The sequence below is a fragment of the Camellia sinensis genome, chromosome 3, assembly GCF_055761805.1.
Source record: "Camellia sinensis isolate YWXY chromosome 3, ASM5576180v1, whole genome shotgun sequence".
Lineage (NCBI taxonomy): Eukaryota > Viridiplantae > Streptophyta > Magnoliopsida > Ericales > Theaceae > Camellia > Camellia sinensis.
Genome location: NC_138963.1, coordinates 143638867 through 143652490, shown reverse-complemented (window position 1 = coordinate 143652490; position 13624 = coordinate 143638867). Strand labels below are relative to the sequence as shown.

The window sequence follows — 13624 nt, the reverse complement described above, 5'->3', positions numbered from 1 at the left end:
ATTGTTATATATTATTTACTAATAACAATAATAATTTCCATATTTTTGTTTTCTTTCCTTTCTTGATTCCTACATTGGAATCTAAAGGAATCTCTACACTTTCACTTAGAGGGAATTCAACATTTTGTTTTCCTTCATTCATTTGGAATTCAATTTTTTAGCTTGGTTCCCACATAGAAATTTTGAGTAAATGAGTGTGCTATCATCTACTATAAATAGAGGAACGACTTTTCATATTTCTTCAAGTTTCTATTGGATGTCTTCCATTGAAAATATCTGTTAGAATAATGGAGAGAGAGAGAGAAAGAGAGAGGAAATAATGTGTATTGTATTGAATGAATTGTGTTAAAATAAATTGTCCTATACAATAGAAGGCATGTATATATAGGCTGAGAAAGAGTATCCTATTAGAAATCTAATTATGAGAAAGAGTATCTTATAAGAGACCTAACTATGGCAATACCTAATATATATAGGAAATCAATACATAATATATACATTAACATCTCTCCTCAAACTCAAGGAGGATAAACATCTTGAATTTGGAGAGAAAAACTAAAATATGAAATAAAACTAAATAAAATAAAAGGCAAATAGATTACAAAATCCAAACAGTAGCGCAGGGGCGCTTGAAATAGATTAGAGGCTGAAACTAAAACCGAGAGACAATTTATGGTCGTGTCAGACCATTGTAGGAACTGGCTGAAACTAATGCCAAGACAATTTAAGGTCGTGCCGGACCGATATAGAACTGGCTGAAACTAATGCCGAGAGACAGTTTATGGTCGTGTTGGACCATTGTAGAAACTGGCTGGAACTAATGCCAGGACAGTATAAAGGGGTCATGCCGGACCGATGTATGAGCTAACTGGAATCAATGTCCGGACAGTTTAAAAGAGTCATGTTGGACCGATATAGGAGCTAATCGGAATCAATGTCGGACAGTTTAAAGGGATCATGCCGGATCGATGTAAGAGCTAACCGGAATCAATGTCGGGATAATTTACGGGGTCATGTTGGACCGATGTAGGAATTAACAGGATGTTGAACCAGCAAGCGTGGCACACACATAACTTATGACGTGGTGCTGAACGACAATGGCAACAGATGACTGAGTGCGCTAGGAGGTAGCTTGGATAGTGCGCCAAAGGGGGCGGTTTGGGTGGTTTGCTTGGATTGTGTGACAAAGGGGGCAGCTTGGGTTGTGTGTCAGAGGGATAGCTTGGATTGTGCGTAAGAGGGGACGGCTTGGGTGGTGCGCTAAGAGACAACTTAGGTGGTGCGCATAACCATGTTCACCATGATATAGGTATAATACCCCCTCAAACTCAAATAGGTTTGAAGATAGAAATCTATTTGAGTTTGAAGCCGACTGAAAGACAGAGTGGAGTAGAAGAAATATGATCAATTATAACTAGGTATAACTAGTTCACTGTAGGTAGTTGAATTGGGTCTTTGGATCCCACCACCGGCTTTACTTTAATAATTTGATCTATTTATTTTATAAGTCTGTATGTATTGATCAATTATAAAAAGATCAAATTAATCTATTAATTCTAACTATATGATTTCATTACATTTGTTTCGAATTAAAACAAATTGATGGCTTCGTTTCAAACTCATACATACACAAAAAAAATTTAAAGTCTAAATAATATAATTATAATTATCAGATCAATATAATTATTTTCATAATTCACTAATAGGTTGTCTCTAGTTTACTGCAGGTGGTTCAACTGGGTCTTTGGAGCCCAACACTGGCTTTACTCTAATAATTTGATTCATTTATTTTGTAAGCCTATATGTATAGATTAATCGTAAAAAAAATCAGATTAATATATTAATTTTAACCACATTATTTCATTACATTTGTCTTGAATTGAAACAAATGGATGACTCAGTTTCAAACTCATACGTACACAAAAAATTTTGAAGTTAAAATAGTGTAATTATAATAAAAATTAAATTATCAAAATAAAGCCTGTAATAAAGTTTGTAGGCCCAACTGACCATCTATTTCATTAAGCACATGTGTATGTGAGTGTCAAACATGGTTTTGCCCAATTCAATTGATTTTAAAACTTGGAAAATGAATTAAACAATATGAAAACTTTCAAATTGAAATATTAGTTCCCCATGTAACATACAAACTTCGAAAAATTCCTATATAATATATATATTGACAGAGACTATGAGAGAAAAGAAAGAATCAATGGCTGAGAATATTGCACAATAAATTGTAAATTTAACATAAAAATTGGGAGCATGTCTAAGTAATTAAAAGATGAGGGACAAATCAACCAAAACAATTAAAAGAATTATGTCATTATTAAAATAGTTATTTTAATGCTCAATGTTTTCTAATCTACAATATGGGTTTAAGAACTGGTTATAAGAAATTTCTACGAGTTCTTAAAGAAGTTTTACCTTAGGTTGTATTTGAATTATAGATTTACATAGAGATTTAAAAAGAAAAATGAAAAAAATAGTTGAAATATAATTACATTTCACCAATCTTTTTCTTTTTTCTTTTCAAATTTCTATTCAAATTCATGTTTCAAATTCAATCTTAATAAGAAGTATTATGAGTTATAAGATAATTCTTTCCCACTTCGAATGACAGTAATTTTGAGGGGAATGGGAATGTGATTTTCATGTCACTATGATTTTTAGCATTTAGACTAGATTGGAATAGGAAAGTGATTCTTAATTATCTATTTGAGCAGAAATTACATTCTCAAACTAAGTAGGAATTCGATTTTCCCACTATCTCATAGGAATCTCACATTTTTAGAAGAATGTAAAATATTTAAAAATAAAAATAATAATTGGACCCAAAATATTTTAAATTTTATTATTTTTTTATCAATAATGATAGTGACTCCCACAAAATACAACCCTCACAACTCCCAAAATAATCTAGATCATTCATGTCACTGTCAGAAATAGAAAAAAAATTTCAAACACATCAGTAAGGGTTGTGAGGGTCCTCCTTTGTTGGGGTCTCAAACATTTTCCTTTCTTTTTTTTTTTAATTGAGGATTCTTAACAAATCCAAATGCTTGAATAAGTATTAACACAGCAAATTTTTTACTAGTAAAGACATTCTCATTTTAGTTCAATATTTTTGTTATTCAAACATAGCCTAGATGTTTTGAAAAGTAACTTACAAACAAAGCATTTATATAAACAAGCACATTTATGATGATATATCAATTATATATTTGAAATTTTATAAATTAAAAAAAAAAAAAGTTGTTCCACATCATTATCACTCAAAAGTTTTTGTTATTCATTTGGACGAATCCTTTAGATTGCATCTTGAAACAAACATATTTTGAGGATTCACCCAAGGAAATTGACTAGATCAGAAATTAAAAACAATAAAATAAAATAAATTAAACAAAACCCTAGAAATAATAAATTCAAGAGCATCCTCCCACAGCGGTCAGAGTTGACAACTCCCAAGATAACTAAAAGAAGAAAACTAGCACTTGTTTACTCATATCTAGACCAATAATATCAACCGAAAATAATTTTACTAGCCATAGTAATGGTGGGGACATGCTACAAGACATTTATATAAAAAAACAAGAATAATTTTAATGCTTCCCCTTCTCTCTTTCTACATATATATTAGATGAGATACATACCTGTCTGTATGTCTCCTTTTGTATAATATTTTACTAATTAATTAATTAAAATATAACCAACATCTTGGCAACAGGGTTTGGTCATGGCTGAGGTAGTCCCTATCTATTGGTTTATAAACTTAACCCATTTTCTAGGATTAGTCAAAGTTAAACATAAATAAACCATATCATCACAAACCCTAAAAGATCTTGCTAAAAAACAATCCTAGCTTTATAGGTTGGAAATGCATTAATGTTGGCATACGTGTAAAATATGTATTAATTATGTAAAAATATGGAGTGTTTTGAGAAGTTAGTAAAAAGTTAATTTTTTATTTTTTATCAAGCTTTTTGACATTTTTAGAAAGTAATTGGGAAGTTGGTAAAAAACTGATTTTGATTTTTCAGATTAATATTTCTTTCTGGCATCAAATCAAAATAAAATGACCAAAATACCCTTGCCAAACTTTGGAATTTTAGGTAATTTGTTAACGTGGAGGGTATTTACGTAATTTCACAGGGCAGCATTTTTGTCACATCCCAAATGCAACAATTGCGTTTTCGACTGGCCCAGCTTTTTTTCACATCAACAAAACGCTTGCGTTTTTGTGCTCTTCCCAAAAGGACTCTATATATAAGAATGTATTAAAATATATTAAATGTAAATTTGAAATTTACCCTATTAGTTGGTTCTTAACAAATTCTCATTGAAAATTCCTTAAATTCTTATGGTCCTGTTTGATTACTTGGAGTATTAGTGATGAATTAACAATCTCATGGGATAATTATATGTATAATTTTAATACCAACTCTCTTTTGGTACTAAATATACTACAATTTTATAGGATTAAGAGTCTTACGTATTATTAAGCCGGATACCTTTTGTATGATCCAAACGCAGAAATATGAATTTAATAGGATTAATAGTCAATCTTACATCGTTATCCTGGAATCAAATAGGCTATATAAGTCTTACTTTTGTTAAATGTACGTGGGTTTAGGACTTGCTTGCTTACTTGCTTAGCCATGTTTTTGTTTTTCTAAAAAACATATAAAATTGTTCGTAAAATGATTTGTAAAATTTATGTTTTGAATTTTTGAAAACTGTTTTAGGAAACAATAAGTTCAAAATTATTTTTATATATTCAAAAATTGTTTTTGCACAAAAATAAAAATGATTTATAAGCACAAAAAAATAAAAGCACAATCAAACATGTCTTAAATTTGTGGAATGTATGTCGGCATGGGACCACATGGTAAGTTGTGAGTTCAAATGAACCCACTGGAATTTTATAGATAATTGGGATTTATTTAATATTTTAACTAATACTTTGTAATATCATGCAATAAACTTAAAAAATTAAGAGCAGTGATACATTTCTTTAATTTTGGAGCTCTAATAATATGGCAGGAAATTAAAAAAAAAAAAGAAGCCAAAACATCAAATCACAGTAAAGCCCACTCCTATTAGAACTCATTAAAACTCCTTTATTAGAGTTCCCAATCATTATTTATTTTAATTTCGCCACTGCATATGGGCTTTAGAGCATCACTAGCAGAACCCCTAAACCCTTACCTATTTTAAGGGGTTGATGGCTCCCTATATACTTCCAGCAGCACCTTAAACATTTTTCTAAAATAAAAATTGCTACAGTGCCTCCCTATTTATAGGAAGTCATTGTAGTTCCCTTATATATATATATATTGCTTTGCTTTTTTAGGGTTTGTAGTACCTATTTAGGATTTTTATTTTTTAAAAATTTATAATTAAAAATTATATTTTAATAGAATAGAGAAAAAATAGAGAGTTTATTAATGCGCGAATTACACTAACTGTCCCTATAGTTTGGGTCTTGTGTCATTTTGGTTCATAACTTTTCAATTATGACACATTTGACCATGAATTTTAAACCTTGTTCCAAGTAAGGACAATTGAAGATATCATTGCTCAATTTTAAGGGTAAAGTCGTCAATTTGATGAAATATAAGCTAATTTAATAAAAATAAATGTCAAAAATATTTTTGAATTTTTAAAATTATTTCTACCCACTAAAGATAAAATTACATAAAATTAATAAATCTTTTAGACATTTATTTATTTATTTATTATCAAATTAATTTTTATTATGTGTTTGGATGATGATCCTGTAATGGATGGTTGTTTTATTTTTTCATTAAACTAGTTTTTATTTTTTCAAAAATTAAATATGGCGATAATTTTGATATTATTATTAAACCAATTCATTAAATCAAAAAAATCCAAAACTAAAAATATTTCATATATTACATATATTGATTACACATTAAAAGTTTAACAACCATCTATTACATGATCATCATCCAAACACATAACAAAAATTAATTTGGAAAAAAATAAAAAAATAAATAACTATCTAAAAGATTTATCAATTTTACATAATTTTATCTCTGATGGGTAGAAATTATTTTTAAAAATTTAATTTTTTTTTATATTTATTTTTGTCAAATTATTTTATATTTTATCCAATGAACAACTTTTCTCTTAAAATTGAGCAATGATATCTTCAATTGTCCTTATTTGAAATAAGATTCAAAATTTAGGGTCAAATGTATCACAATTGAAAAGTCATAAACCAAAGTGATACTCACCTCAAACTATAGGGACTGTTAGTGTAATTCGCCCTTTATTAATAAAATAGAGAAAGAATAGAGAGTTTATTGAGAAAAATAGATGAAAAAGTGATTATTAAAATAGGGAATGATATTTTTTAATAATATTTTAAGATGAAATTTAAGTAGGCTAGTAAGGATGCTCGTAGGGGCCATTTGGGAAGCAAATAAAAAGTTAACTTTTAATTTTTAATATATTTTGAATTACATCACCTCTCATATTTTTTTATATACATAAAAAAACAAAAAAAAAATAATAATAATAAAAAAAAAAACCAAAAAAATTAACTTTTAATAAACTTTCTAAACCATCTCTTAAGCGAAAAGTCATAAGAAATAGTGAGTGCAATCAATCAATCGAGTTGAACATTGTGAAAAAAACAAGATCACTAAAGAGTAGGCAAAGAGTTGAGTTGAACATATTGTAAAAAAACAAGATCACCAGAGTAGGCGAAGGCCTATTTTGAAAAGATAATAAAAAGTGATTTTTTGATTTTTAATTAAGTTTTTGATTTTTTTAGATAAATGATTTAAAAACTTGGTAATTTTTTTTTTAATTTTTTTATTAATATTTGTTTATGATGTCAAATCACAATAAAATAATCAAACTATTCCTATTTAATTTAAAATATTTACAACTTCAGCCATATAACACATTTTGACTCATGAGGGGTAGAATTGTAATTTCACCATTGGCTAAAAACCAACTTCCCAAATGAAAAAAAAGCCAAAAAAGCCAACTAAGGACCTGTTTGGTAACCATTCTGTTTTCAGTTTATATTTACAAAAATTTTAAAAACTGTTATAAAAATTATTTGGTAATTTTTTTGATTTATAAATGATTGTCTTAGTTTATAAATTTGAGAAAAAAACGTAAACTCAAAAAATGAGTTTACGTTTTCAGTTTTCAATTTTTTTTTTCAAATAATTTTTTTTCAATTATTTTTTTCTCAAAAAAAAAAATTTCAAATAATTTTTTTTTTCAAATAATTTTTTTTCAATTAATCTTTTTTTTCAATTAAATTCTTTTTCAAATATTTTTTTTTTCAATTATAATGTGTGTGATCCTATTGTCATAAATACTAAAAAATAAATATATATATTTTAGGCCTGAACAAATATATTTTTTAGTTTATGTTTTTAAATTTTTTAAAAATATTTTGTTCAAATCAAACGCGTTTATAATTTATCTTTTTTTAAAAATAAACAAAAATCAGTTTATAAAATTTTTGTAAACATAAACAAAAAACGTAAACGTTACCAAACGCTATCTTAACTATTGTTACAAACCAAAAAAAGTGACTAAAAATTATGTTCCCAAAAGAGGCCAAAGAGTGGAGTTGAACATTGTGAAAAAACACAAGATCGCAAGAGTAGGCAAATAGTGGAGTTGAACATTGTGAAAAAAACAAGATCACAAGAGTAGGCAAAGAGTTGAACATTGTGAAAAGAAACAAAAATGAAAAAGTTCTCTTCTTTTCACCCTTTAAAAAATAGAAGAAACAAACAGATACTGTAGATCAAGAATTTGCATAAATTTAAACATTCACAAAAAAGAAATCAAAAAGTAATATTATTTTCATCCTTTTAAAAAAATAAAAAAATAGACGAAATAGAGATTGTGGATCAAAGCATGCATGAAAAAGTTAAAGATTTTTAACCCCTGTACCCACCACACCATGTGCTTAATGGCAATCTCCACATTATACTACCTCAAATAGAACCCACATGGCTCCTTCATTAGTTTAATCTAATATTTGCATATTATAGTTTAAACTATACTTCATTTTTTGTTTTACTTTGATCTAACTTGTTTTTGTGATTTGTCACATTATCACATCCAGTAATGTACAACCATCAAATCTAAATCTTTAAAATTTTAAAGAAGTATAGACACATCTACTTATTAATATGTCGAATTGTATTAAATTTTTTTGAATTTGACATTCTCATTTGGGAAGTTTGTTCATTAGTTAAAAAGTCACATCTTTTTTTGAATTCTTTTGTTCTTAGCATTTTTTTTTTCAAAATTATATTTACATTTTTGTCTTCTATAAATGAATCTAATAAGTAAAAAATCAAAAATCAAAAAGGCAAAATAAGTAAAAAAAAAAAAAAAGTCTCCTATTTTTGGCTTACTTTTTTGGATTTTTTTTAAAATTTTTTAAATTTTTTTAAAATTTTTTTCGATTTGTCTTATCAAGCTAATCTAGAAACCTAAAGCTTTTTAGAAAAATTTCACTAAAGACTAAAATAAAAAAAAATAAAAATCGCAAAATAAACAAAAACCCAAACATCTAAGCAGAAGTCAATACTCATTGTTTCAATATTTTACTATAATTAAAAATAAAATGATATCTTCAATAGGTTCCTTTCCTTGTCATTCATACAGGCAAGACTTCGTTTCAATTGCATATGCGTGGCGATTATGAAATTTATTTTTATGATTTAAATTGTTTATATTATAAGATTATTAATAATAAAAAAATAATTAAACAATTACAAATAAATAAATTAGAATTTTTTTTTAAACTTATTGTTTTGTGGCTATGATTGTTCAATTAATTTTATTTTATTTTATAAAAATAATTAATTCAACAAATTATATAATAAGAATAATTTAAATTAGTAAAGATTTTATAATGAATCCACAAGTGCCAAGAGCATCTCTATCGGGGACTTGCCCAAAATGAAAAAGTAAGCATTAAAGAAAGAAATGGTGCCAAGATCATTCACGTCCTCTCACGTTACTCATGTCGACGACACATCTAAGACAGGCATGGGCATATTACACACATCAGTTAGGAAAAGTGTGTTGAAGAACAGCCACCAACATACTCATCTATACCCATAAATTGCAAAACAAAAAAAGTGTTAAATTGTTACAAGGAGAGGGCAATTTTGGATAAAATACAATTATGGTTTTTCAATTTTTCATTTTATTAAATCTTATTCTGAATTCTTGAAAGTACAAAATTTGAGTCAAATTTCAAACTACTGTCATTTATGTTCCATTACCTTTGAATAATTCAAGAATCTTATAATTGAACCATCAAAATTCAAGTATCGTTTGGCATTAGATAATAGACTTTTTGTTTAGTTTAAAATTTGTAACTTTCTTGAAAAAAAAATATAATAAGCATAAGTTAAATGTAATATTTTATCTTATTGACTTATTTAATCTAATTTTTCATTTTTTACTTTTTAACCCCAAAACGATAGCCAAACCAGGCTCACAAATCCAAAGAAGCAAAATGTTTTAATGATTATAAGGTAGGTCGGTTTACTTGATCTGGAAAATCATTTTATTGCAAATCAATTAATTGCAGGATAGAATAGAAAGGTCCTAACAATAGAGATAAGGTCTTGCTAAGATGATGATGGTGCTGTAAGAGACAAGCTGGGATCAGAACTATGATCTCATGATTATTATTGTTGTGTATAACCACAATAATGGAGAGATTCATGGTTCTTCAACTCCACCAAAAAAAAGCATAATTCCAATTAGACAAGACATGAAGGGGGAAAAAAAACTCATTCAACTTCCATTGATGGTGTACACAAAGGATTTTTGTACAAGTTACACCTCTCTCTCTCTCTCACCCTCCGATGAGCTTGTGCCCACCGGGGTGATTTGCTTTCCTAATACTTAACATTTTAGTAAATTTACACTTGCAAGCAAAGCTTGTCTGTCCCCTCTCAGTTGTTGTTATTGGTGTTGTTGTCAGTATCGCAAAATTTACCATCCATCCTGTTTTGAACAGCTTTGACAGCAGCAACTCTAGCAGCAGTGGCAGCTTTGTTTGCAGCCATCACCGCCTTGTTCACTTGTTCATCCACTCTCCGAATGTGAATTGCATTAGCAGCTGTTTTTCTAGCAGCCTGCAATTTTGATACATAGAAAGGGCAAAAGTTTATTTTTACCTTGTCATGATGCTTAATTCCAATTATAAATATGACAATTGAATGGGATAACAATGATGAGCGAACACACACCTGTACTGCTCGCAGGACTGCGTCCGTTAGTAGGGGTAGAGGTGTCTTAAGATTGCCACAGTCCCATTCGCCACACCTTGTGTCACCATTTCTGAACGTATACATGCCATACCCTTGTTTACGGCCTTCATGCCACGAGCCCTCGTAGCAGTGGCCATTAGCAAAGTGATATACGCCAAATCCATGGATTTTGTCGCCAAAGTATTCCCCGCCATATCTGTCCCCATTTCTACACACACACCAAAAAAAAAACCAAAAAACTATTAATATTAATGAAATTACATGTCTTATTCTAGATTCTAGAACTCAATTCTTTAAAGAACACACAAACTTTACAAACATTATAAAAGTGATTGATAAACCAATTTCTCCTCCATCAAAGTTTCCAAACATGATGACATCAAAGCCCCAATGCAAGACAAAATAAAAAAGTCAGGCGCTAACTACAACTCCATCTTAGACGACATAAACGCATAATTACATGGCCGTTATGAGAAGGATGGAAAATCAAAGTTCAAAAGTTATTTCCCAGACAGAAAAGCTATGACAAGTAAATGCAAGAACACACAACAGCTGCAGCTTTCCGATTGATTCTTAAAACGAAAAATTCCATTCCCAAATTGCAGAAGCAGACAATCAAGAAAGTGACTACGGACATAAATATGCCTCAGATTCAGATGTTTGAGAGATTATGGAATATAATTAAGAATTCAAATAAAATGTCAAACATAAAATTTCTACATTTTATTCATCTGGGTTCATCAATAAACATAAAATCTCAATACAAATTAAGAAATTAGCACAATCTCAAGAAAAAATCAAGAAACAACATAAACCAAATAAAGAAACAATTTTTATCTACCAATGGGCACTCAAGAAACTAAACCAACAACAAAATTCCAATTCATAAACAATTTTTAAAAACAGTAATCCTCACAAGATTACACAGATCAAAATAATCATAAACAATCTACTGTTCTATTAATCATTAACAGGTCAAAAATAGTAAAGATCACACATGGAAAAACCAACAAAAACCAATCAATGCTAAAGATTCAAAATTCAAAAAACGTAGAACATTGAAATTGAAATTGAAATTGAAGTTGATGAGTTTTTTTTTTTTTTATACCTAAAATGGTAGCAACCAAGGCCATGCTTGACCCCACACTTGAATTCACCAATGTAACAGCTTCCATCAGAGCAAGTTTGAACTCCAACTCCATGGCTCTGCCCATTAAACCATTCCCCTGAATAAGTATCCCCTGTATAGAACCTATAAACCCCAAAACCGTGCCGGAGACCTTGTCGATACTGACCCCGGTACCGGCTACCTCTAGCCCAGCTCTCAATTCCATACCCATCATGCCTCCCATCAACCCAATCACCCTCATACCTTCCATTCACAAAGTAATTGTACACTCCACTCCCATTACACCTCCCCTTATGAAACTCCCCTTCGTAGAAATCGCCATTGCTGTAAAACTCAACACCTTCTCGTATAATTCGCTTGTCTTTTCCATCTCTTTTGTCCTTTATCGACTCTGTGGACTCCCCGATGAACCATTGGACCGGTTTGGGATTGTTTTTGGAGAACCCAAGTTTCTTTTTGTACTCATCCAAGATTTTTCTCAGAAATGCCAAGGTTTGGTGGACCAAACCCTTGTTCTTTCCGGCGAAAAAGAGCAAGACAGCGAGGAAAATCAGGGCTAAGAGGAGGTTTTCCGATGTGGGTACGTCGCCGTTTCCGAAATAGAGGTAAAGGGTGTAGAGAGTGATGGAGAGTATGGCGAGAACGGGGACGAACCGGCGATAACAGCGACGAACCGGGGCTGAACCGGGCTTGTGTGGCTTCTGTTCTTCTATGTCTTCTTCTTGCTCTGACGTGATCTCGTTCACGGAAGAGAGGCTGTGGATTGACGATCGGATGGTCGGAGATGACCGGAGAAGAGACGACTGAGTCCTCGTAAGCTTCGCTTGGCTCTTAGGACCGTCCATTTGCGTGGTTCCCTCTATACAATCTCTAATCTACAGCCGTCTGATCTTAACCCTATTGGGCACTCCTGTACCGCCGGAGTCATCTCAGGCGTGGAGCGCAGGATAAGCAGTGGTGTGCGCGCAAGTTAGCAGCAGCAGCAAACAACTGAAAGAGAGAGAGAAATAGTTTTAGAGAGAGAGAGATGTGGGGTGTGTTGTGGACCGAGTTTTGGTCCTTCGAAATATATGGTGATTTGAGGTGGGGCCACTTGGGTTTAATCTAGGCCGTTGGATGGGGATCGGAAGGTGAGATCTGCATGGGGATTTAGGGCCGTTGGATTGGCTTCATGTGGGAGTGCCGTCGGATCTAGATTCGGCCTTTTGCTTTATTGTTGCAGGCCGGCACGTGCCACTCTTCAATTCTTCAAAAAAGTGTTAATTACAATTTTTAATCCCAAAATTTATTGTTGGTATAATTTTGATTCTTAAATGCGTAAATTGTATCAATTTAATTTTCAAAATATACAAAATGAAAGAATTTGGTTTTTCAACCTTACTCCTTCAGTAGATACTATTAAATTCACTAATAAAAGAATTACGTTTTTGGTCTAAATATGTGATCTATATCATTAATTTGAAAATTCACTTAACCTAAAGGGTTAACTTGGTAACTAAGGTTTGGGGTTTGAGAGAGTGCTCTATCAAATGTCTCAAGTTCAATTTTTTTATTTTTTTAAATACACCTAATTTAGATATATTTAAAAAATATAATATTTATTTATTTTTACAAAAAATACAAAAAAAAATTTCTTTATATTCACTGAATTTTTTAAATTTTTTTTTATTTTTTAAGTATATCAAGATTAAATAGACCTAAAAAGTAAAAAAAAAAATTAAAATATTTAAAAAATCACTAAAAATACAAAATATTAATTGAAAATTCAGAAAACTATTTTTGAAAACTAGAAATCAAACCGAGCGATTGGTTTTTTTTTATAGGCCCTAAAAAATGCATTACTAAAAAAATTGTAATTATTAAAAATAGAAAAGAAGAAGTGTTTAAAAATTGTAATTAACCCCCAAAAAATTAGTTCACGAGAAAAAGAATGTGTTTCGTGGTTTGTAAACGGTGGGTGTGATTAAAGCTACATGACGAACCCATCACCGTTGGTTTTTAATCATTGCATTATTTAATTGACTAAATATTGGATTTTCAAAAATAATTTCAAAAATTTTAATAATAATTTTTTATTCTGTCAAATTAATTTCTAATTTTTTTAAAGCAAAAAAATTAGAAAACTCAGCCAAACAAAGCCAGAATAATAGAAAGGGCATGAATCCTGTTGTTATGTATTCTGTTTCATGATCTGGCA

At 30.0% G+C, this 13624-nt stretch overlaps 1 protein-coding gene across 1 annotated transcript; it reads right to left on the bottom strand.

Moving 5' to 3' along the window:
• Positions 1-9797: 9797 nt before the first annotated feature.
• Positions 9798-12471, bottom strand: LOC114286202 (uncharacterized). Its single transcript, XM_082921067.1, has 3 exons — positions 11407-12471; positions 10278-10506; positions 9798-10163 (listed from the first exon to the last, which is right to left on the bottom strand). Exons 1-3 carry the CDS (start codon positions 12270-12272, stop codon positions 9981-9983), a joined length of 1278 nt encoding a protein of 425 aa, XP_082777193.1. The 5' UTR covers positions 12273-12471; the 3' UTR covers positions 9798-9980.
• Positions 12472-13624: the final 1153 nt, after the last annotated feature.

Excerpts from the sequence above, each read along its gene's own strand:
- LOC114286202 (XM_082921067.1), bottom strand. The coding sequence starts at position 12,272 with ATGGACGGTCCTAAGAGCCAAGCGAAGCTTACGAGGACTCAGTCGTCT. Across the intron at positions 10,507-11,406 it reads CTTGGTTGCTACCATTTTAG|AAATGGGGACAGATATGGCG; the intron begins GTATAAAAAAAA and ends GTGTGTGTGTAG. Across the intron at positions 10,164-10,277 it reads CAGTCCTGCGAGCAGTACAG|GCTGCTAGAAAAACAGCTGC; the intron begins GTGTGTGTTCGC and ends TCAAAATTGCAG.